General features: G+C 41.9%; 1 protein-coding gene across 1 annotated transcript; it reads right to left on the bottom strand.

Annotated features, from left to right (window-relative positions):
• Positions 1–935: 935 nt before the first annotated feature.
• LOC307255266 (elongation factor 2b) lies at positions 936–23,174 on the bottom strand. Its single transcript, XM_080033928.1, has 14 exons — positions 23,048–23,174; positions 21,465–21,679; positions 19,990–20,171; positions 19,369–19,580; positions 18,133–18,311; positions 17,131–17,236; positions 16,539–16,791; positions 16,232–16,427; positions 15,957–16,080; positions 15,527–15,769; positions 2,634–2,987; positions 2,301–2,483; positions 1,930–2,062; positions 936–1,583 (listed from the first exon to the last, which is right to left on the bottom strand). The coding sequence occupies exons 1-14, from the start codon at positions 23,048–23,050 to the stop codon at positions 1,390–1,392; spliced, it is 2,577 nt and encodes an 858-aa protein (XP_079890054.1). The 5' UTR covers positions 23,051–23,174; the 3' UTR covers positions 936–1,389.
• Between the last annotated feature and the right edge of the window lie 1,971 nt (positions 23,175–25,145).

The following is a 25,145-nucleotide window of genomic DNA, read 5'->3' as shown; positions in this document are numbered from 1 at the left end:
TTAAAAAGTGTGGGCAAAAGAGCTTTCCCTCTTAGTGCGGAAGTGAAAGGGTTGTATATTAAAGTGGCATTTATTAACATTATATATGTAACTTGAAATAACTATTGATTAAAGAGTGAAGAAATACTATTGTGGTGATGTTTTTTGTTTTTGAAAATTAAAACCACCTGTGAAGTACACTTTGCTTTCCTGCAGAGTTAGTGTGAAATGAGAAGACTGATACAACTCTTATGTCCATCTGTTCAATTTAACAATAGGGAAAACGGAGTGGCCAGTTAGCTTAGCATACAGGTTGGAAATGGGAAATCAAACTATCTGATTTCCAAAACTCACTAATTGACAGGGGGTTGGGTTTGGGACTTTATTTTCATTTAATATCCATGCTGTTTAAAATGTTTGGTATATAATCCGGAAAACAAAATGCCATGGGAGTATGAAAAAACGAGAGTGATTAGATAATGCTCATAACAGAGGAGAGTTAAATAAAGACTATTTTAGCGATACATGCAAGCTTTGTTATTGCAATATTTGAAGTACTCAATGTTTATGAAAAAGAGATGATTTTTGTTTGCAAATATGTTTTAATATTTTCTGATTTCACATGATGTTAGTACACAAAACTAAGAAATTATCTCCACCAGCTATACGGCCATGAGCCCCCCCAAGAAATTTAAATTTTTGATGTTGATGCAGACATAAAGCTGGTTAGTTGTTTCTCCTATGGTTGAAAACGTGGTTTATCCGTTGTCAGTCTGTGTGCTGAGCTAAGTTACCAGGCTGCTGGCTGTAGCCTTATACTGTACTCACCTTAGTGTGTAATGAGCTTCTCGTCTAACTCACTCCCATGAAGGGAATAAGTGTTTTTCCAGCCCACTAGAGAAATAACAACTTCAGGAGTCACATTTCCATCATGACTTGAACATTTTTATTAGTTACATCGACTGAACAAAGGTCCAATCCATGGAGTATGACTTCTGTAACAATTGACTATGGTTTCCATGGTTTTACCTGGCCACAATCCATTTAAGTATGTATTATTGCAGCAGCAGTATCACAGTGCACTTAACAGGCCCATCCTCGCAGATGAGTATAGTGATGGTGGGGGAAAATGTAGAGGAATAGAAGAAACAAGGAATACAACTGCTTTGATCCAATTGTTCCCCAAAACCCTCACCCTAGGCACTTGGTGTACTGTAGCTGTGAAATGAAAAAAGCATTTCTGCTTCCACTAGCCTACAACAAAAACTTAAGGTTTGTTTCTGCTCTGGACTCGCTCAAAAGTCAAAACCTTTTGTGCGATGTATCTTAAAGCCTGTGCAAAGATTTTAAAGTGCCCACGGGGTAGGGGTTTAGAGATTGATTTGGTATTTTATCATCCGGGGTCACTGTTTACAGTTTGTCCAGGTAGTTGTCGAGGGCAGGAATCCCCTCTTTCAGACCTTTGCGTTTCCTGATTTCAGCCACAACGGTGTAGGGTCTGGTGGTGGGGTCGCTGGGGTCTCCTGGGAGGATCTGCCAGTGGTCAAACACACATTGAGGAAAGGCCTGGCCTCCGGTGTTACTGCGCAGGTCAGCTGTGAACCCTAGAAGAATTAAATACAGATAAATAATCATGTTAAAGCATAGCATTATAACAAATTAACATATCTTTTTTTAATTTTCTACATAGAGACGTTCACTGCCCTCAATATCTTCCCTTATAAGCATTCTCTAGTATTTTTATCCAGTCCTTTAAAATCTGTATAGCTGAGTTGTGGATGACTGTGTCTCATCTAAAATGATTAACCAAGATGAAATTAATACATTTTGTAGCATTAAAAAGCTTCAGATCTAGGTTAACCCATTGGAAAAATCTATGAGATTGATTCATAAAACATTTAACAAGAAAATACAGGAGTAAAGAGTTGGATCCCGAAAACACAAACTTACCAAAGGACTCATTGACAGGCAGGAAAGCTTTCACTATAAACATTGGAGTGCCCATCACCTGGGATTCCTCAAACACGTGACCTCGTTTTCTGTTCAACACACCGTAGATCCCACCGACCGCCTGCTCCGGACACTGCATGAACAAGAGGCATAGGCAGACATGTAGCGTAAACAGGCATCAGAGAGTTGTCAATCACTATACAGTACTGATGATGAGTTGTGGGCTTGAAAATTCCACAAAAAATTTGAAATACTGACAAAGAAAAATAAACTTGAATGTAACAATACTGGAACATAAGTGATTTTGAGGTCATTTACAATTGGACAATTGGAAGCCATCTATTATGGAGTCAATAAGCCTCTGTGCTCACCTGTATCTCCACCAGGTATACGGGCTCCATGAGTCTGGGCTGAGCTGTGAGCTGGCAGGCATACAGAACCCTACGAGCCGTGGGAATAATCTGTCCTCCACCGCGGTGGATGGCGTCTGTGTGCAGCGTCACGTCATGAATGTCAAAGCGCACCGCACGCAAGTTCTCTTCACATAGAACCCCCTGCAGGAGGAAGACAGAGGCTGTGGAATTCTTCTCAGGAGTATACAAGTGTGCGCTGTTAAAAATACAATGTCCCAAATGCCTGTCAAAAAAATTCAGTTCAAACTTGTTTAAAATGTGCTTGCAGTCCCCCAGTTACCCTCTGCCCACCTCTTTGGTCGCCCACTGGAAACCAGCCACCACACTGTCCTTGATCTCGTTGAGGTATTGCACCCCCTTTGTCACGTCCATCAGCAGATTGGCCCCAGATCCATCCGGACCAAAGCACCAGATCTTCCTGGATTCTGTCACATCCCATTCATACTTGTCGGAGAGGAAACGCGCGCGAGTCTTGAGCTCCTGCCTTGGGCTGATATCCCCCTTCTCGATGTCTTCAGCCAGGCCGTCTGGGAACGGACGGGCCTTCATGAAGAGACGATTGTGCTTGTTGGGGGACTTGGAAAGACACATCACGTCGGATGGTTCACTCACCGTCTCTCTGTAAGACACGACCGGGTCTGATTTCTGGTAAGAGAGGAAGTACAAAGGTGACGCAACATTGTGAGGATCAAAATGCGCATTTGCTTGGTTTTTAATCTCTCAAGCTTTGAAAGGATCATTTTTGGTTATTTTCAACTTGCGCGTTATTTTACATGCTATGCTGTTAAACAAATGTAAACTTTCTACACACATTCACCCAGTATGATGTGTTTTTGCTTCATCAAACTCCCTTTGGTAACGCTTTATATTAAGGTTCTTGTTATAAGCCTTAGTAAATAGGTAATAAGGACCTTATAAGATGCTTATTAACATTAATTTGTGTTAATAAGACTATATATAAGTGTTAATAATAACATAATAAACATGTTGACAGTGTGATTATAAGACTTTTATAAGCACTTATAAGACACTTCTTAACTATTAATTGATTGCTTAATATCATTAATAAAAGTCTAATGAGTTTCTGATAGCTGTTAATAAAAGCGTTACAAACCTATTTATTGAGTCTTACTAACTTGCCTATTATGTCATTGTTAAACCTTTACTAAGCATTGTTTGTTGCTTTATGAAGGTACACACATCTGTATTAATCAATTAATAACAGTTAACTATGCTCTATGAACAATGCTTATTAAGGTTAATAAGTCCTTTATTAAACACTTAATAACAGTTAATAAGTACTATATCTTGTCAAGGAGGATACAATGAGAACTAGAACTGCGAGCAGTTGTGAACGGGGGCCAAGCCTCCTGCGCAACTCGGGATCGGGCGTCGTCGTCCGCGGCGCCGGCCCCTCGCTTCATGGAATCCGGGGACGTAAAGTTTTTGAATGTGGGATGTTCGGTTTGGTTGTTATAGACCAAAAGGCAAAGAAATTGCAGAGAAAGATGCTCAAGTGGATAAGGAGATGTATACTTTTTGTGTTTTTGGCGCCCCCTTTTGGCGAAATTTTCCAATTTTTTTTGAGGATGTTCATTAGGACAGTACGACCATATTTTTAAAATATTGTCTTGATACGATGTATAGTTTTGTATTTATGATCACTTACGTACAAGGTATTACAAGGAAGCTAATCGGCGAATCTTTAAAGCGCTACCGTTTGGTCTTCCGATGGTCGTAGAAAAATTATTTGACCAACTTTTGCTCGTGGGAGTCATTAGAGCATAATGCTTTTGGTTTCGTCCAAATCGGGCGAAAACTGTAGGAGGAGTATGTTTTGGTGACTGACACAGTTTTTGCGACGTAGCAAAAAATCTATCCTATCGCAAATGGGCGTGGCCTATCTCAAAAGATGCAGCTGACTTGTGGGCATCTGTGGATATAAAGTTTTTGACTGTCGGACGTTCTGTGTGGGAGTTAAAGCCTCAAACGCGTTTTCCGTTGTTGTAGCGCCACCTAGTGGCCGGGATGTCTGAATTTTTTCGTCTGTGTACCAGGCACGGACCTGGATCTAGTCATGCAAGTGGCATGTCCCAGCCCTTTACGGTTTGGGCTGCAGCACCATTTCAAATAAAAAGTAGAAGAAATGTTCAATATCGAAAAATCGAATCTTTAAAGCTCTAGCGTTTGGTCTTCCGATGGTCGTAGAAAAATTATTTGACCAACTTTTGCTCGTGGGAGTTGGTAGAGCATAATGCTTTTGGTTTGGTCCAAATCGGGCAAAAACTGTAGGAGGAGTATGTTTTGTTGACTGACACAGTTTTTGCGACGTAGCAAAAAATCTATCCTATCGCAAATGGGCGTGGCCTATTTCAAAAGATGCAGCTGACTTGTGGGCATCTGTGGATATAAAGTTTTTGACTGTCGGACTTTCGGTGTGGAAGTTATACACGTTTTCCTTTTTTTGTAGCGCCACCTAGTGGCCGGCATGTCTGAATTTTTTTGTCTGCGTACCAGGCATGGACCTGGATCTAGTCATGCAAGTGGCATGTCCCTACCCTTTACGGTTTGGGCTGCAGCATCAGTTTTACGCGGAGAAAAATAGGAACTAGAACTGCAAGCAGTTGTGAACGGGGGCCAAGCCTCCCACGCGAGTCGGGATCGGGCGTCGTCGTCCGCGGCGCCGGCCCCTCGCTTCACGGAATCCGGGGATGTAAAGTTTTTGAATGTGGGATGTTTGGTTTGGGAGTTATAGACCAAAAGGCAAAAATAATGGCAGAGAAAGATGCTCAAGTGTGTTTTTGGCGCCCCCTTTTGGAGCAATTTAAGGAAAAAGTAGAACCAGCCTGAGAACCATAGGACAAACACGTGTGAAGTTTGGTGTTAATAGGATGAATCGTTTTGGATTTAGGAGCAGTTTGGTAAAAGGTAGCTAATAGGCAAATCTTTAAAGCGCTACCGTTTGGTCTTTCGATGGTCGTAGAAAAATTCTTTACACAACATTTGCTCGTGGGAGTCAGTAGAGCATAATGCTTTTGGTTTCGTCCAAATCGGACAAAAACTGTAGGAGTGTGTTTTGGTGACTGACACAGTTTTTGCGATGTAGCGAAAGAAAATCCCATATGCAAATGGGCGTGGCCTATCTCAAAAGATGCAGCTGACTTGTGGGCATCTGTGGATATAAAGTGTTTGACTGTGGGATGTTCGGTGTGGAAGTTATAGCCCCAAACGCGTTTTCTTTGCTTTTTGTGGTTTTGGCGCCCCCTATGGAGGACATTCGCAAAACTACGTTAGATAGAAAGATGCAGCTCAATGTACCAAACAAGTGGATGTCAAGTTTTTCAATGTGCGATGTTTGGTTGGGGAGTTATAGCAAAATCAAATTGTCAACCTCTCCATTGTAAAGACACTTTTTTGAATTTTCCCATTTTCCCGCCGAAAGACTTAGGAAATGGCGAAAACAGGCAAAAAAATTGAAAAACTCTTTTTTTTAATAAGTCCGGCCCACAAAGGAATTTCTTGCCCATATTTTTTAGATAGACTCAAGTATGCCCCATGATAGTCTCCCTTGAGTTTCAAGAAAATCCCTCTTTTTTTTTTTTTTTACAGATTTTTGCAAATTTTTAAAGCGCTACCGTTTGGTCTTCCGATGGTCGTAGAAAAACTAATTGACCAACTCTTGCTCGTGGGAGTTAGGAGGGCATAACGCTTTTGGTTTCGTCCGAATCGGGCGAAAACTGTAGGAGGAGTATGTTTTGGTGACTGACACAGTTTTTGCGATGTAGCAAAAAATGTATATATACGCAAATGGGCGTGGCCTATCTCAAAAGATGCAGCTGACTTGTGGGCATCTGTGGATATAAAGTTTTTGACTGTCGGACTTTCGGTGCGGAAGTTATAGCCCAAAACGCCTTTTCCTTTGTTGTAGCGCCACCTAGTGGCCGGCATGTCTGAATTTTTGTGTCTGCGTACGTACCATGGACCTGGATAAGCCATGCAAGTGGCATGTCCCAAGCCTTTACGGTTTGGGCTGCAGCACCACTTTTACGCATGGAAGAATAAAGAATAACTAGAACTGCAAGCAGTTGTGGACGGGGGCCAAGCCGTCCCGTGCGACTCGGGATCGGGCGTGGTCGTCCGCGGCGCCGGCCCCTCGCTTCACGGAATCCGGGGATGTAAAGTTTTTGAATGTGGGATGTTCGGTTCAGGAGTTATAGACCAAAAGGCGAAGAAATGGCAGAGAAAGATGCTGAAGTGTGTTTTTGGCGGCCCCTTTTGGTCTTCCGACGGTCGTAGAGAAATTATTTAGTCAACTTTTGCTCGTGGGAGTCCATAGAGCATAATGCTTTTGGTTTCGTCCGAATCGGGCAAAAACTGTAGGAGGTGTGTGTTTTGGTGACTGACACAGTTTTTGCGATGTAGCGAAAAAAAACCCCACCCGCAAATGGGCGTGGCCTATCTCAAAAGATGCAGCTGACTTGCGGGCATCTGTGGATGTAAAGTTTTGGACTGTGGGATGTTCGGTGTGGAAGTTATAGCCCCAAACGCGTTTTATTAGCGTTTTGTGGTTTTGGCGCCCCCTATGGATGACATTCGCAAAACTGCGTTAGATAGAAAGATGTAGCTCAATGTACCAGACAAGTGGATGTCAAGTTTTTGAATGTGCGATGTTTGGTTGCGGAGTTATGAGCAAAATCAAATTGTCTACCTCTCCACGTTTTTGAATTGTCCCGCCAAATAGTTCGAAACAGGAAGTGAAAGTGCAAAACTAATTTGTTGAATAAATCCGGCATACATAGGAATTTATTGGCCAGATTTTTTCTATAGACTCAGGTATGCCCCATGATAGTTTCCCTTGAGTTTCAAGAAAATTCCTTTCTTTTTTTTTTTCGGGGGGATTTGCGCGAATGTTTGAAGCGCTACCGTTTGGTCTTCCGATGGTCGTAGAAAAATTCTTTATCTAACTTTTGCTCGTGGGAGTCGGTAGAGCATAATGCTTTTGGTTTCGTCCAAATCGGATAAAAACTGTAGGAGGAGTGTGTTTTGGTGACTGACACAGTTTTTGCGATGTAGCAAAAAATCTATATATACGCAAATGGGCGTGGCCTATCCCAAAAGATGCAGCTGACTTGTGGGCATCTGTGGATATAAAGTTTTTGAATGTCGGACTTTCGGTGTGGAAGTTATAGCCCCAAACGCGTTGTCCTTTGCTGTAGCGCCACCTAGTGGTTGGCATGTCTGAATTTTTGTGTCTGCGTACCAGGCACGGACCTGGATAAGCCCGACAAGTGGCATGTCTTCACACTTTCTGGTTTGGGCTGCTGCACCACTTCTGCGCGACTCCAAATAATAAGCATAATAATAACTAGAACTGCAAGCAGTTGTGAACGGGGGCCAAGCCTCCCACGCGACTCGGGATCGGGCGTCGTCGTCCGTGGCGCCGGCCCCTCGCTTCACGGAATCCGAGGATGTAAAGTTTTTGAATGTGGGATGTTCGGTTTGGGAGTTATAGACCAAAAGGCAAAAAAAATCGCAGAGAAAGATGCTCAAGTGTGTTTTTGGCGCCCCCTTTTGGAGCAATTTAAGGAAAAAGTAGAACCAACCTGAGAACCATAGGACAAACACATGTGTGAAGTTTGGTGTTAATAGGATGAATCGTTTTGGATTTAGGAGCAGTTTGGTACAAGGTAGCTAATGTGCAAATCTTTAAAGCGCTACCGCTTGGTCTTCTGATGGTCGTAGAAAAATGATTTACACAACTTTTGCTCGTGGGAGTCGGTAGAGCATAATGCTTTTGGTTTCGTCCAAATCGGGCAAAAACTGTAGGAGGAATGTGTTTTGGTGACTGACACAGCGATGTAGGGAAAAAAAATCCCATACGGAAATGGGCGTGGCCTATCTGAAAAGATACAGCTGACTTGTGGGCATCTGTGAATATAAAGTTTTTGACTGTGGGATGTTCGGTGTGGAAGTTATAGCCCCAAACACGTTTTCTTCGCTTTTAGTGGTTTTGGCGCCCCCTATGGATGACATTCGCAAAACTACGTCAGATAGAAATATGCAGCTCAATGTACCGAACAAGTGGATGTCAAGTTTTTGAATGTGCGATGTTCGGTTGGGGAGTTATAGCAAAATCAAATTGTCGACCTCTCCATTGTAAAGACACTTTTTGAATTTTCCCGCCTAAAGACTTAGGAAATGGCGAAAACAGGCAAAAAAATTGAAAAACTCTTTTTTTTAATAAGTCCGGCCCACATAGGAATTTCTTGCCCATATTTTTGCCATAGACTCAGGTATGCCCCATGATAGTCTCCCTTCAGTTTCAAGAAAATCCCCCTTTTTTTTTTTTTTTAAGGAATGTTCGCGAATCTTTAAAGCGCTACCGTTTGGTCTTCCGATGGTCGTAGAAAAACTATTTGACCAAATCTTGCTCGTGGGAGTCGGTAGAGAATAATGCTTTTGGTTTCGTCCAAATCGGGCGAAAACTGTAGGAGGAGTATGTTTTGGTGACTGACACAGTTTTTGCAATGTAGCGAAAAATGTATATATACGCAAATGGGCGTGGCCTATCTCAAAAGATGCAGCTGACTTGTGGGCATATGTGGATATAAAGTTTTTGACTGTCGGACTTTCGGTGTGGGAGTTATAGCCCCAAACGTGTTTTTTGGCTGTTGTAGCGCCACCTAGTGGCCGGCATGTCTGAATTTTTTTGTCTGCGTACGGGGTACGGACCTGGATATGCCCTGGAAGTGGCATGTCCCAACCCTTTACGGTTTGGGCTGCAGCACCACTTTTACGCGGAGAAAAATAATAATAATAGGAACTAGAACTGCAAGCAGTTGTGAACGGGGGCCAAGCCTTCCACGCGACTCGGGATCGGGCGTCGTCGTCCGCGGCGCCGGCCCCTCGCTTCACGGAATCCGGGGATGTAAAGTTTTTGAATGTGGGATGTTTGGTTTGGGAGTTATAGACGAAAAGGCAAAAAGATTGCAGAGAAAGATGCTCAAGTGTGTTTTTGGCGCCCCCTTTTGGAGCAATTTAAGGAAAAAGTAGAACCAACCTGAGAACCACAGGACAAACACATGTGTGAAGTTTGGTGTTAATAGGATGAATCGTTTTGGATTTAGGAGCAGTTTGGTACAAGGTAGCTAATATGCAAATCTTTAAAGCGCTACCGTTTGGTCTTCCGAAGGTCGTAGAACAATTATGTATACAAATGTTGCTCGTGGGAGTCGGTAGAGCATAATGCTTTTGGTTTCGTCCAAATCGGGCGAAAACTGTAGGAGGAGTGTGTTTTGGTGACTGACACAGTTTTTGCGATGTAGGGGAAAAAATTCCCATACACAAATGGGCGTGGCCTATCTGAAAAGATGCAACTGACTTGTAGGCATCTGTGGATATAAAGTGTTTGACTGTGGGATGTTCGGTGTGGGAGTTATAGCCCCAAACGCGTTTTCTTTGCTTTTTGTGGTTTTGGCGCCCCCTATGGATGACATTCGCAAAACTACGTTAGATAGAAAGATGCAACTTAATGTACCAAACAAGTGGATGTCAAGTTTTTGAATGTGCGATGTTCGGTTGGGGAGTTATAGCAAAATCAAATTGTCATCCTCTCCATTGTAAAGACACTTTTTTGAATTTTCCCATTTTCCCGCCGAAAGACTTAGAAAATGGCGAAAACAGGCAAAAAAATTGAAAAACTATTTTTTTTAATAAGTCCGGCCCACATAAAAATTTCTTTCCCATATTTTTGCCATAGGCTCAGGTATGCCCCATGATAGTCTCCCTTCAGTTTCAAGAAAATCCCCCTTTTTTTTTTTTTTAAGGAATTTTCGCAAATCTTTAAAGCGCTACCGTTTGGTCTTCCAATGGTCGTAGAAAAACTATTTGACCCGCTTTTGCTTGTGGGTGTCGGTAGAGCATAATGCTTTTGGTTTCGTCCAAATCGGGCAAAAACTGTAGGAGGAGTATGTTTTGGTGACTGACACAGTTTTTGCGACGTAGCAAAAAATCTATCCTATCGCAAATGGGCGTGGCCTATCTCAAAAGATGCAGCTGACTTGTGGGCATCTGTGGATATAAAGTTTTTGACTGTCGGCCTTTCGGTGCGGAAGTTATAGCCCAAAACGCCTTTTCCTTTGTTGTAGCGCCACCTAGTGGCCGGCATGTCTGAATTTTTTTGTATGCTGAGAGACCGGGGGTCTGAACTAGTGATGCAAGTGGCATGTCCCAACCCTTTACGGTTTGGGCTGCAGCACCACTTTTACGTAAGGAATAGGAATAATAATAACTAGAACTGCAAGCAGTTGTGAACGGGGGCCAAGCCTCCCACGCGACTCGGGATCGGGCGTTGTCGTCCGCGGCGCCGGCCCCTCGCTTCACGGAATCCGGAGATGTAAAGTTTTTGAATGTGCGATGTTCGGTGTGGGAGTTATAGCCCCAAACGCGTTTTCTTTGCTTTTTCTGGTTTTGGCGCCCCCTATGGATGGCATTCGCAAAACTACGTTAGATAGAAAGATGCAGCTCAATGTACCAAACAAGTGGATGTCAAGTTTTTGAATGTGCGATGTTCGGTTGGGGAGTTATAGCAAAATCAAATTGTCAACCTCTCCATTGTAAAGAGACTTTTTTGAATTTTCCCATTTTCCCGCCTAAAGACTTAGAAAATGGCGAAAACAGGCAAAAAAATTGAAAAATTCTTTTTTTTAATAAGTCCGGCCCACATAGGAATTTCTTGCCCATATTTTCGCCATAGGCTCAGGTATGCCCCATGATAGTCTCCCTTCAGTTTCAAGAAAATCCCCTTTTTTTTTTTTTTTAAGGAATTTTCGCGAATCTTTAAAGCGCTACCGTTTGGTCTTCCAATGGTCGTAGAAAAACTATTTGACCCACTTTTGCTCGTGGGAGTTGGTAAAGCATAATGCTTTTGGTTTCGTCCAAATCGGGCAAAAACTGTAGGAGGAGTATGTTTTGGTGACTGACACAGTTTTTGCGACGTAGCAAAAAATTTATCCTATCGCAAATGGGCGTGGCCTATCTCAAAAGATGCAGCTGACTTGTGGGCATCTGTGGATATAAAGTTTTTGACTGTCGGACTTTCGGTGCGGAAGTTATAGCCCAAAACGCCTTTTCCTTTGTTGTTGCGCCACCTACTGGCCGGGATGTCTGAATTTTTTTGTCTGCGTACGGGGTACGGACCTGAATATGCCCTGGAAGTGGCATGTCCCAACCCTTTACGGTTTGGGCTGCAGCACCACTTTTACGCGGAGAAAAATAATAGGAATAATCCCTACAAGAACAATAGGGTTCCCTGCCCCGCAGGGCTTGGGAACCGCGTTGCTCTGCAAAACGCGGTCCCAGCCCTACTCGGGCTTGGCCCCCTAATAATCCCTACAAGAACAATAGGGTTCCCTGCCCCGCAGGGCTTGGGAACCGCGTTGCTCTGCAAAACGCGGTCCCAGCCCTACTCGGGCTTGGCCCCCTAATAATAATCCCTACAAGAACAATAGGGTTCCCTGCCCCGCAGGGCTTGGGAACCGCGTTGCTCTGCAAAACGCGGTCCCAGCCCTACTCGGGCTTGGCCCCCTAATAATTCCTACTAAATCAATAGGGTTCCCTGCCCAGCAGGGCTTGGGAACCGCGTTGCTCTGCATAACGCGGTCCCTTGCCCTTCTCGGGCTTGGCCCCCTAATAATAATCCCTACAAGAACAATAGGGTTCCCTGCCCCGCAGGGCTTGGGAACCGCGTTGCTCTGCAAAACGCGGTCCCAGCCCTACTCGGGCTTGGCCCCCTAATAATCCCTACAAGAACAATAGGGTTCCCAGCCCTGCGGGCTGGGAACCGCGTTGCTCTGCAAAACGCGGTTCCCAGCCCTACTCGGGCTTGGCCCCCTAATTAGAAAAATGACATGTAAATACAATGTTAGAGCGGTGAAGGTATTTGATTAGCTTTAATGTTTTTCTTGTTGAAGTACCTTCAAAAATGAGTTTTCTGAGTTTGGTTTGCAGCGCCATATCTTAGTTGGCTAAAGTCACTGATTTTCATCCCTCTTTCCAAAATGTTGTCTTTTGGCATCTAGCATAATGAGTGCATAATATATTTGTTTTTGCTCTGAAGTGATTATTTCACCTCTATGTGTGCGCACACATGTTGAGTGAGTGTTAAAATGAGATGCCCCGAGAACGTAGTATATTTTTCACAATCTATGATGAATATGACTCGTATGATTGATCGGTTTTGTGCCTCAAATCAGATCCTCAAAGGGCTTTTATTTTGAAGGTAGTTGTAAAACCGGAAGTTCCGTGTATGCAAGTCACTGATGGCTTGACGCCAGCTTGACGGCCATGCTTGACAAAGTGTTTCACGAAAGTAAGGAGAACATGTCGGAGTCAGCACGGTCAGCACCCCAAACCCTCTCTGAAAAATAAGAGGGTGAGGTCCGAACTGGAGGATGACTCTTCTGGTAAGTTTAAGAATGTAATGCTATAGTAACGTTAGCTGGTTCTAGCTTGCTAGTTGTTTGCCTAGCTTACATTACTTTCTTTCAGAAGCTATGGTGAGCTTCTTTTTTGAGCTAACGTTTAGCTTACACTATCATAAAAACTGCAACCAAACGTATCTATTAACAGTTGTGTCATGCTAGCTCTTCAGGAAGGGGCAAAGTAAGGCTGAATGGTTATTTCTGTGCTGACCCAGATGCTGCCCAAATTGTCCTAACTGCCAAACTGGGTCTACAGAAATATAAACATGAGCTGGCCAGGTATAAATTAGAATGCCAGGATGTAAAAATAAAAGACCTGACAACGGAGAGAGATTTCTTGAAGGGACAACTATCTGAATGAAAGAAAATATTTACTTTTTTCCAACAATTGTCACCATTACAGACTAAATTTACTTTGATACTGCACCCCTTTTTGCAGATTCCATGTCCAAATGGCTTAAATGCTTAGTGTAACCTGTCTGCTATCTGTCTAATTGTGATCAATGTTTCTTTGTGTTGTCTTTATACAGTAACAAGAAAGACCAGCCTGACTCAACCTTCCCCTGGGGCTCAAGTCCGTTGTCGTCTGACTCCTCTGACTCCTCCTCAGACGATGGGAAGAGGAAGAGGAAGTATAACAGTCAGCATTATACTGTTGCAGAGGGGGCCAGCAGAAGAAGGCTTTTTTTTTAAATTATCTATTTTTGAATTGTATTACTTGATTTTATTTCAATACATTTTAAACTTAAGACTGACCAATTTTCTTACTATTTTGTTGACACAATCGGGGAACGGTGGGACTTGAAAATATTCCCACCTCCAAAGTGGGGAATGACAAAACAAGTTTGAGAACCACTGGGTTAGCATTTATATAGTTGTATGTGGTTTTCTGCTTGTCCTATCTGCAACAGTATAATGCTGACTTCTGATACAGCAACGTCTCGCCCAAATTCCTCTAGTGAGGATTGCCATCTCCATAAGGTTACAGATTCAATATGCAGAAGCAACTCATACAACCCCACGTCGTTTTATATTGTTTTACCTACAACAGAGTTTTTTTTTTATTATTGTTTGATGGAAGTTTTTTTTGCTCTACTCGTTTAATTGTTTTGTTGTTCTTATTCATTTAATATTTTAAATTAATAGTCTTAATCATTGGACACTTGAATTGATGTCAGGCAGCATTTTTATTTTACAAAGGTATTTATTTTTTTACATTTAGTAAAATGTTGTTCATGAAAGTTCTGGGAAACAAACAAACATGTTTACAATTGCACAGTTGTTAAGTGTTTTTTTTTCTTTAAAAGTAAGTTTTTGTGCTTCACCTCTGTAACATTGTATTTACATGTAGCTTTTTTTAATTCACATTGTATCCACCTTGACAAGATATAGTACTTATTAACTGTTAAAAAGTGTATGTTAAAGGATTTATTAACCTTAATAAGCATTGTTCTCGCTTTAGATCCAGTACCTTCAAAATGCATTATTACCTGTTTAATAAAGGACTTATTAACCTTAATAAACATTGTTCTCGCTTTAGATCAGGTACCTTCAAAATGCATTATTACCTGTTTAATAAAGGACTTATTGGCCTTAATAAGCATTGTTCTCGCTTTAGATCCAGTACCAGTACGGGCGGCAGTGGCAAAGTCGGTAGGGCGATCGCCTCTGGAGTGCAGGGTCGGAGGTTCGATCCCCCGTCTCCCCGCCACATGTCGAAGTGTCCCTGAGCAAGACACTGAACCCCAAATTGCTCCCGATGGTTCAGAGAGCGCCTTGCATGGCAGCTTCTACCATCGGTGTATGAGTGTGTGTATGAATGGGTGAATGTGGTAAGATATGTAAAGCGCTTTGGGGCTGAGAAAATCGGCTAGAAAGCGCTATATAAGTCAAGTCCATTTACCATTTACCATTTACCTTCAAAATGCATTATTACCTGTTTAATAAAGGACTTATTGGCCTTAATAAGCATTGTTCTCGCTTTAGATCCAGTACCTTCAAAATGCATTATTACCTGTTTAATAAAGGTCTTATTGGCCTTAATAAGCATTGTTCTCGCTTTAGATCAGGTACCTTCAAAATGCATTATTACCTGTTTAATAAAGGACTTATTGGCCTTAATAAGTATTGTTCTCGCTTTAGATCAGGTACCTTCAAAATGCATTATTACCTGTTTAATAAAGGACTTATTGGCCTTAATAAGCATTGTTCTTAGAGCATAGAAATGCATTATTACCTGTTTAATAAAGGACTTATTAACCTTAATAAGCATCGTTCTTAGAACATAGTTAACTGCTAATAAACAAATAATAAAGGTGTGTTCACCTTCATAAAGCAACAAACAATCCTTAGTAAAGGTTTAACTCTGACATAATGGGTAAGTTAGTTAGACTCAATACATGGGTTTGTAACGCTTTTATTAACAGCTATCAGAAACTCATGAGACTTTCATTAATGCTATTAAGCAATCAATAAATAGTTAAGAAGTTTCTCATAAGTGCTTATAAAAGTCTTATAATCACACAGTAAACATGTTTATTGTGTTATTATTAACACTTAAATATAGTCTTATTAACACAAACTGATGTTAATAAGCATCTTTTAAAGTCCTTATTACCTATTAACTAAGGCTTATAACAAGAACCTTAATATAAAGCGTTACCTTTTGGGGAAACTATTTGTAAAGAGTTTTCCTTATCTCACCTTCAGTGGAATGCAGGCATGGTCCTCCTCCAGGTCCTTCAGGCAGATCTCCAGGTGGAGCTCTCCGGCTCCAGCCACGATGTGCTCCCCAGACTCCTCGATAATGCACTGCACCATGGGGTCAGACTTGGCCAGACGCTTCAGCCCCTCCACCAGCTTGGGCAGGTCAGCAGGATTCTTGGCCTCCACCGCTACTCGCACCACGGGGCTCACGCTGAACTTCATCACTCTCAGGTTGTGACACTGCAGACGGAGCAACCAAGGTAAAATACTTTTGTTTGTTTTGTGTTGTTGTACCAGGAAGAAGTATGCCAAGAGGAGCAACAGCTCAGTATGAATAACCAAGCATCCACTGTGTCGTACACCAGTATTTGAAATACAGTGTAGGCCCATACAAGAGAATAAATACGTTACAGAATAAATACGTTACATGTTCATAGGTGGAAATGGTCCCGGTCTTAACAAGGTACTGGTCTACTCCAACGAGACCCACAATGTTGCCACATGGGACATCTTCAATAGGCTCTGTATACCGGCCCATCATCAGAACGGTCCTGGATTGAGGTAACAAGGGATGTGCTTATAAAACAATTGCCAACAAATACATGAAAACAAAGTGGTGAAAAATAAGCATGGATTTAGAACTCATGTTCACTGCTCTCCCACTGTCTCAGGCCTCTGTGTAGTGCACATCAACCTGCTCACCTCTGGATGGGTTTGATGTAAAGGTCCTCCTTCTTGCCAGGGGTGTAGTTTGGCCCCATGATGCGCACCTTCAGGCCAGTGGACACACAGCCCGAGAACACACGGCCAAAGGCGTAGAAACGGCCCTTGTCGTTGGTGGGGACCATCTTGGAAATGTACATAACCAGGGGAGCCTTAGGGTCGCAGTTCTTAATACCTGAGAAGACAGCCAAAATAAAGTGTGTAAATTAGGTTTAGGCCATATTGAATGATATATGATGAGGGGCCAAGGCGAAGGCGGTTCTGTGAAAGAAAATGTTCCACTGACCCATGGCAGCCTCGTCGTCTCCCGGCCCTTCGTAGAGCAGCTCACAGCGGTATTTCTGTGAGGTGACGGGGGAGGGCAGGTGGATGGTGATCATCTGGAGCAGGGCCTCTCCGGCAGGCAGCCAGCGACGCATCACAGCCTTCAGCAGAGGCTTCCCCTCTTTCTCCTTGTCCTCGGAGTCTAGTTTGACGTCCAGCTTCTCAATTAGCTTGGCTGTCTCGTCCTTCTTGAAATTCATGATGGCATCAAACACCTGAGAAAGGGCAAAAAGAAGGCATCAAACCTTAGAGTCCGGCAGCCATACATTACACTAAAGCAATTTTACAATTGTATGTAATCTCTCAGATTATTCTGAGGACTATTCTTTCAAATGTATAGAGTGGTATACATTTTTGTTCTGCTGGGTGCAGTCTATGTCCTGCAGGATGCAATTGCAATTGCAATTTTGATTGGCCAAGGTCAGAACAATTTGAAATCCTACAGGAGGGAGCTTTTAATAACATTTTAAGAGAGACATGTGATAGCCATCAGAATAATTGAGTCCTGTTTTAGTTAGTCAACACATAAATCACAGGTTTTGCACTCCATTCACCTTAAAGATGGGATCCAAAACGAGCTGGCAGAAGGTGCGTGGTAGTTTCTGGCCATCAGGACCGTTGGCAGTCTTACTGAACTTGCCGGCAACTGGGTCAAAATATCTGTAAATTGACAGCATAACATCATGAAACTCAAATGATTGACATCTAGCAAAATTCGGTTATAAATGTGCAATAAATGGCAGTTAAAAAATTACAAAAACTTCAAAGAGCCTTGTGTTTAAGGTCACTTATATCATGGTTTTCCAACGTTAATATGGGTCCCCAGTGTGTTTAGAGAGACTCCCAAAGTATGAGAAGAAACAACCCTCTCTCTTTTTCTCCTAGCCTGGTGAGCCTTATCTTGCTAGCTTCAAATTTGTCTCTCTCCCGCAGATCAGTCTGGACTTTATCCGATCTCTGTGGGGAGGAGCCTGGCCCTGTCCGTTAGTGGAAGGCAGCCCTGATTAGTACATGTAGTCATCAATCTAGCCTCAAGTCAGGCGGGGCCCTCCCCCCTTTCCTTCCTTTAGTGGAAGGCAGCCCCTGATTGGTTCATGAAGTCGTTTACATTAACATCAACGAATACACTTGTGAGATATGGCTGGTCTCATGAGGCTAGATTGACGACTACATGAACCAATCAGAAGCTGCTTTGCCTTTTACGGGAGGACCGTTAGGTCACAACGCAGGCTCTGATAGGCCGAGTAATTTTTTGATCAGGCTCCTCCCAACGGAGATTGGAGGAAGGCTAGACTGAGGTGTGGGAGAGAAACGAATGTGAAACTCACAATATCAGGCGGGTCTCAAATGGCCATTTATCTCCACCTCCAACCTTTCCTGTCATATTTCCCATTACCAAACTAACCTAGCACTACCTCCTTGTGTGATACACCCCACCAGATGCCCCTGAATCTAACCATCAGTCCTAATTCCAAATTGAAAATGAGCATAATATGTGACCTTGAGAATACTCTTTTAATCGTATGTGAAGCACATCTCTGTGCCTTCAAGTTTACCTATCTCCCCACAGCTTCTTCATCATGTCCGTCACTTTCTTACACCTCTCCTCTGCTCCTAGATTTGCATCTCCTCCTTTGGTGAACTTAGAAACATACATCTCGGCAAACTGCTTCAAGGTGAAAGCCCAGCCATGGAGGCCAGAGCCGAACCCGACTGTCCCAATGACAGGGTCAATCTAAAGGGAGGGGAAAAAAATGGTATAGTATTATTGGAAGTTCAAGCTATAGTAAATAGACATGGGCCAGTATCCGGTTTCAAGGTAGACCGCGGTTTGAAAAGGTCAAGGTTTCAAAACAGCTTTTAACAGCTACGGTATTCTGTCATACCTTTCTAAGGTATTAGCAGGATGTTAACGAACAAGTTTATTAGTTTATTATCCCTGAGCTGGGAAAGACAGCTTTTAGCTTCAATGCCCCTGACTCCTGGAACAAGTTACATCAACAAATTAAAATGAATACCTTTATATCCTATAATCAATTTAAACATACTATCTTAAATCTACCAAACTCTACCTGTAACTGTTTTAATTAGGCTATATTGAACTTTTACCAATTTAATTTAAATTCCAGCCATTCTACACCTCTGTCTAAATGTTTCAATTGTTTTTTTCTCTTTGCCAGTTGTTGTGTATTTGATGTATTTGCATTGTATATTGTGTATGTATTGTTGTTTTTGTTTCTCAACATCCTTGCAAATGAGGGTCACCCCTCAATTGATACCTCAAGTATAAATAAAGGTTAATTAAAAATAAATGTAATAATGTACAGAATGTTCTATAGGTTGTTTAAAAATTAAAAGATTGTGTTCACCTGGATTTTTTATTATTATTATTTTTTTACCAAATAACACATTTCAAAATAACACATTTGAGAGCTGTAATCGCAATACCGTGGGTGGTACCATGAAAACCGTGGTCAATTTGCCTTAAGGTTAACATACAGGATGGTATTTTAGCATTATAGTGTCAATTGTGGTGTACTTTGTTTGTGTGTGTGTGTGGCCTTGTGCAAATTCTGCAACTTCTTTTCTGCTGCCTGTCTTGGCCAGGACTCCCTGTGAGAAGAGTTACTGTAACTCAATGGGACCTTCCTGGTGAAATAAAGGTTAAATAAAATAAAATAAAATAAATACAGTCAGAATATCATGCCGGCCCAAGCCTGTAAATGTATTGCCAAAATCAGCCATTTTAGCATGTCTTTGTATTAGAGAAAAGGTTCGAGCATCTGCCTCACCATGATGCTGCCCATTGGTCCTCCCTCATCCTCTCCATACGTGGAGATAATGACATTGACGTTCTCCACTATGCGCTGGAAGGTCTGGAAGAGTGCGTCTGAGTCCAGCTGCAGCTCCAGTAAGGCCCGGTCCATCTTGTTCATCATCAGAACCGGCTTGATGCGCTCTGCGATGGCCTGCCGCAGTACGGTCTCTGTCTGCACGCACACCCCTGTGCCAGAGTGAAAACAAGTGAGCCTCAAGGGAGCTAAGGCATTGAAGGAGCTGCCCCACTGAGCTAAAAAGAAATACCTAATCCTTTTTAAAATTCAACTGAAGTACATTTTTTATCTGATAGTCAGACTTGTAGTCATATTAAAGGGTTGGGGTGGCATGGGGTTGGGTGATGGTACAGGTGTATGTGCCTTGTATGTTTTTTTAATATGTAATGTACTTGTATGTTTTTTAATATGGCTATGTTTCATATGTTTTTTTATGATTGTTTAAAAGCTCTTCTAGGGATGGGCATTGGAAATTAGCAGTAGCTCTAACTACAATCAACTAGTCCCTATCAAATAAACATGAAATTAAATGAAATGGGGGGAAAGCAAGAGAGAGTGTGTGTGTCATAACGTAATTACCTGAGACACAGTCGACCACCACCAGGGCTCCGTCTGTTACCCTGAGGGCAGCGGTGACCTCGGAGGAGAAGTCCACGTGACCCGGAGAATCGATCAGGTTGATGAGGAAGCCGTTCCCGTCTTTGGCCTGCTTGATAAATGCGAGGTCGTTGTCTGCCAGCTCGTAATACATAGAGATGGCCCTGAGTGACAGAGAGACAACGGAAAAATGGCTGCTCACTAGTGTATGAGTACCACTGTCGTCATTAAGATACATGGAAAGATAAGGATGGGTGACATAAAGTTGAACGAGTTCGACTGTCTGAATGGATGTCTCAACTGGGTCATCACAACACTGGACTCCATTGTGCCACTTCAAATGCTTCAAAATGGCTTGACTGGAATGATGTCATGACATTTTTTGTGCTCTTAAATGTACGCCAGTGTGAGTATGAATCAACATATTATATGTGCTTTTGGCATGGCATCTTCCAAATGAGCATACAGCAAAAACAGCCCGGCAATGATGGTAATGGCTCTAATAAAATACAGTGCAGAGACTTAAGAGACTATGGAAGGGTTGAAGTATTGCATATTAATAACTAAGTTGTAAAAATATTCACATACATGTTTATTAATATGCACTGTCCCTGCCAAATGAAATAAAGATAATACAGGCACCATGTAGGCCTACTATTAGCAAATAATTCTTCCTTTAGCCCTACATCACAACAGCCAAACAGACTTAACAGCAGGTGTGAGGGCAAATTTATTTGTAACTATCGTATTGATCTGTTTTTTTATATGTATATCACATCAGTTTAACACATGTGCATTTCCTCTAAGAAATGTGCTGACAACAGTTGATTAAACTAATTTAAGGTTTATTGTGGCTGACCACAATAAACCCCTGAGACCTGTTTGACCATCTATTAGTTGACATCTGTTAGTTGACACCCCCGTTGTTGAAGGGGGCCTTTAAAATTCCTGTCTGACCAAAAGATAGTGTCAGTCCCGTCGGGGGGCTGACCATGCAGGTTGGAACTTTACTCTGTAACTCTGTTGTTTTATCTACTTTTATTAAATTGTTTATATTGAGAAGTTTCAGTTCATTTATTCCCACAAGGTTTAATTGATTAAAAAACTTCCACGACAGCAGGGAGCCTACATGTGCAATTAAAAGGCCCTAATAAACAACTTTTTAGAGAGAGACTTCTGCCAGTGATGCTTTATCTACCCACTAGATGGAGGTGGGCGGAGCTCAATTGGCAAAATGCAATGTCATTTGCATCCATTTTGCAAACCAGGAAATGGGAAGCATTTAATATCAAAATCTGGTGACAGTTGCTGGGGTTGTTGTCACCTTATGTTGTCATAAATCTGTTCACCCACTCAGTCCTGATGGGGCAGATTACTCATGTTGAGTAGTCTGAGTAAGTGAGAAAGTTTATTATCACTTTTTATGGGTTACAATATATATATTCTGAACCACATACGTCGATTTGATGGTGATGCAGCGCTCCTGCTCGTCTTTGCGCGTGTCTGTGAAGCGGGTCTCTCCAGCGCGGGACGAAGCTATGATGCCCGCCTTGGAGACCAGGGAGTCGGTCAGAGTGGACTTCCCGTGATCCACGTGGGCGATCACGGACATGTTCCTGATGTTGGCCTTTTTGTCCATGATGGCACGGATCTGATCCACAGTGAAGTTCACCTGGTGGTAAGTGGGGGAGTGGGGGGTGTTTACATTCAGCCACTAATATAAAACAGCAGAGGCTCATTTTATTAATCATCATCATCATGTCTCTATTTATTTATGTCCACTACCAGATCTCCTTCCAAGTAGTTATAAAAAGAAAGACATGTTGGAAACTGAATCCTGTAGCCTGGTCAGGAGGACGCAGTGAGGACTTTACCTTCTGGTTTCAAAACAAGCAACAGATGAGGAATTACTACTACTGAGTCACCTGCACACTGCAGCTAAACGCGACGAGCGGTACCGTTTCGCAATCACGATGCGCAATTCTATGTCGCAATTTCGCATTCGCACCTTAAATTATAATGATATTGTTTATTCAGGGAAAGCTCTCTTTTACACCGACGCCTTGATAAACACACAACAAAATTCCCCTTAGACTTTTGAAATGAGTAAAATGGTACAACTTGATCTTAAACAGAGCGATAATAAGCTCTCAGTCTGCCCTTATTGAAATGTTTAGGTGGTCATAGCCTAAACGGCATTGATAAAAAAATAATAATGTTAGGCCTATAAAAAAAGGCATGAGTTAAGTAAAGTATTTTGTAATGATGATCAGGGTTTAAAAAAAGGTGTTTTTCCCATTGGGTGGGAAGAAAAACAAAAAACATTTTTAGACCTGTATTCCATTGTGGGTCTCAGTATTATTAATGTACTTGTTGCATCCATAAATAGGCCTACACAAAAAAAATACACACATTGTAAAATAATAATAATATTCATAATAATAATATTGAGTTGAGATGTCCAGAATATCAAAGGCTCTTCAACAATAATGCTTTTTAAAGCCTTATGAATGAAAATCACGAAACTGCGTCGGTGATTTATAGATGCGTAGGCTAAAAATATATTTGTTTCGCGCGTTAGCATATCATTCTGACGCGATCTCTAACAATCTAACCTAAAACTATAGTTAAGTATAATCGGACATAAAACACACCAGACCTGTCATGGCCACGAGATCACTTTAACACGGTGTGTTAAAACGACATTTCTTCATTGGTGCGACAGCAGCAGCTTATTACAGCTTGCTATAAACGTCAGTGTGGGGCAGAGCGGCCCGATACAGTTAAGGCCACAACCCGACAGCTTTAACAGGCTGGCTGCTACGCATGTAATAACTGATCACACACACAGCCTTCATCCGGTCTCCGAAGCCCTCCGAGCATCGGCATCCACCTGAAACACGCACACCTGACAGACTGCACTGGGACCCTTACAGTGTACATTAAGGTTTCTCGGTGGAGTGCGCTGACAGCCCGCTTCTCACCTGCTACGAACAGGCATTCAATAGGCTACACAATCCTATGCCCAGGATCAACTTACCATTTTGTCAGCGGGTAGTTGGTGTTGTGTGTAAGACGGTTTATTGCTGTAAACACTGCCTATAAGGACAGGCAGTCCCGTTGGTATCAGTAGAGAGACGCTGCTGCTGCTGCTGCTGCTGCTGCGGCTGTCGTGTAGAAAGATGCAGTACAGAGGCTGCAGCGACAGGGGGCGTTGCGTACTTATTTCAGATTTCGTGCATGCGTGCCCCATGCTGCCATAGTCAGTGTGTTTAGGTTTTTGTCAAGGAAGCTTCACTTACTCGTCTCCCTCATCAGATAACCTAGGCAATCTCTATATCAATTGTATATGGCTTAATTTAGAAATACAAATAGCTACAAGGATTCTCTTTGTTTCTAATCATTCACAATGGCAGTGTAATATTAATAAACGTTTAGCCTGTTGATTCTTGATGTATTCTTTTTATAATTTGTTTTGTTTGAATTTAGGCTACTGTTATAAGAACATTCTAAGCTCAGCATCATTATGTAAAATCTGAAATAAATATTTTATGGACTTGCAGAACCATTCCATTTACAACAAAAAAAAAATAACAAAGAAAAAAGCTTTCCTTGGATATTCATAACCATGGAAAACATTTACTATTTATATTATTCAGTGTGTGCCAGAATAAATGGAGGATTTATTTGTGGGGGTTGACCTGTGGGTCACACCTTTAGTCAAAGACTAGTTTTAAGAGCTTTAAGAGAATTTGATCAGGTGAAAGTGGTCTGAAAAGGCCCTGCATTTGCACCACCACTGTTCATGGTTAGCAGCTATCCTTTCTCTTTGATGTGGGCTGCCTGAGGACAACGCAGAGGTTGTAGCCTACTTGTTTTAGCACATAGCAGGCCTCTACCAGCTGAGAGCATGCAGGACCAAACAAAACCAGGGGAGAAATTCACAAAACCTCTCCTTAAAATGATGAATGACTTCTGGTTATCTCAACATTTGAATAGTGTTAGGATCTATGTTCAGATGCTCTACAGTTATTTTCAAAGTTCGTAAAAAATAAAAAATAAATTATCCAAAAAGGTTATCCAAAAATGATGAACAAAAAATGTAATTCTGAAAAACCCATTTGTTGTTTGTAGAAAGTGGTCTTTTTGGGGGTCCCCAAATCTCACCTATAGGACATGCAAAATACCTTCAATTCTAAGAGAGAAGAAATGAAAGACATTAAATGTAGATGTAAATGTCTCCACCAGTGTAGTTGACCTACTAAAAAAGTGATATGCTCGGCACAAAGGCAGTCTGCTTCCCGGTGTCATTCAAAGAGATGAGCACAGATTGCTTCATGTCAAAAATAGAGGCTGTTTTCTGACGGAACACTGCAAAACATATTTTTCCTATATTTGTTGGCACAGCTGGCATCCTCATTGAAGCTCCTGTCTGTCGGATGTTGACTGCTGCTTTAAGTGAAAAACAAGATTTTGTAAAGAGAAAAAGGGGAGAAGCCTGCTCCCCTTCACTCATCACTCAGTAGGGTTTAGAGAAGCATAGAATTGACTGCAACATTTAAATAACATTAGAAAACATTAGACTAGGTTGGAACCAAATGATAAAAAAGTACAAAAAAGCTTTGGATTAGGTAATCATATTAAAGCTATAGTGCGTAACTTTTTCATATAAATGACTGTTAGTTCCATTCACGCATCACAAAACAAGTTGACACAAAGTCGATTAAGCCTATCTGCTCCACAGAACTCTCTATTTTTCAGTATTTGTTTACAAACTGGTGTTAGTTACCCTCCTGGGTGCAGGAGCTCAGAAATAAAACAATAAGCGCCAAAGAAAAGTTTCATTGGTTGATTTTACTGTTAAGAAAAAACCTGGATGTACAGCAAAAGGAAAAAAATCCCTGCACAATCACCGAAGGCTTATGTCATGTAGATGCACCGACAGTGTTGTTGTAATTACACAGAATTCCTCATGAGGGCGACATAAGTTATGCAATTGGCTTTAATGTTAATATGATAAATTACACTACTACGCATTGGGCATAACTTAAATATTGGTTCCTATACTAATGACTTATCTGCAAGCAACACAGATGATACAGTATATGTTGCAGCCCTTCCTTGTGGAAAACTTCAGA

Source organism: Ammodytes marinus, assembly GCF_949987685.1.
Source record: "Ammodytes marinus genome assembly, chromosome: 9".
Taxonomy (NCBI): Eukaryota; Metazoa; Chordata; class Actinopteri; order Uranoscopiformes; family Ammodytidae; genus Ammodytes; species Ammodytes marinus.
The sequence above is the reverse complement of the archived record's forward strand: the minus strand, read 5'-3'. Positions and strand labels throughout refer to the sequence as shown.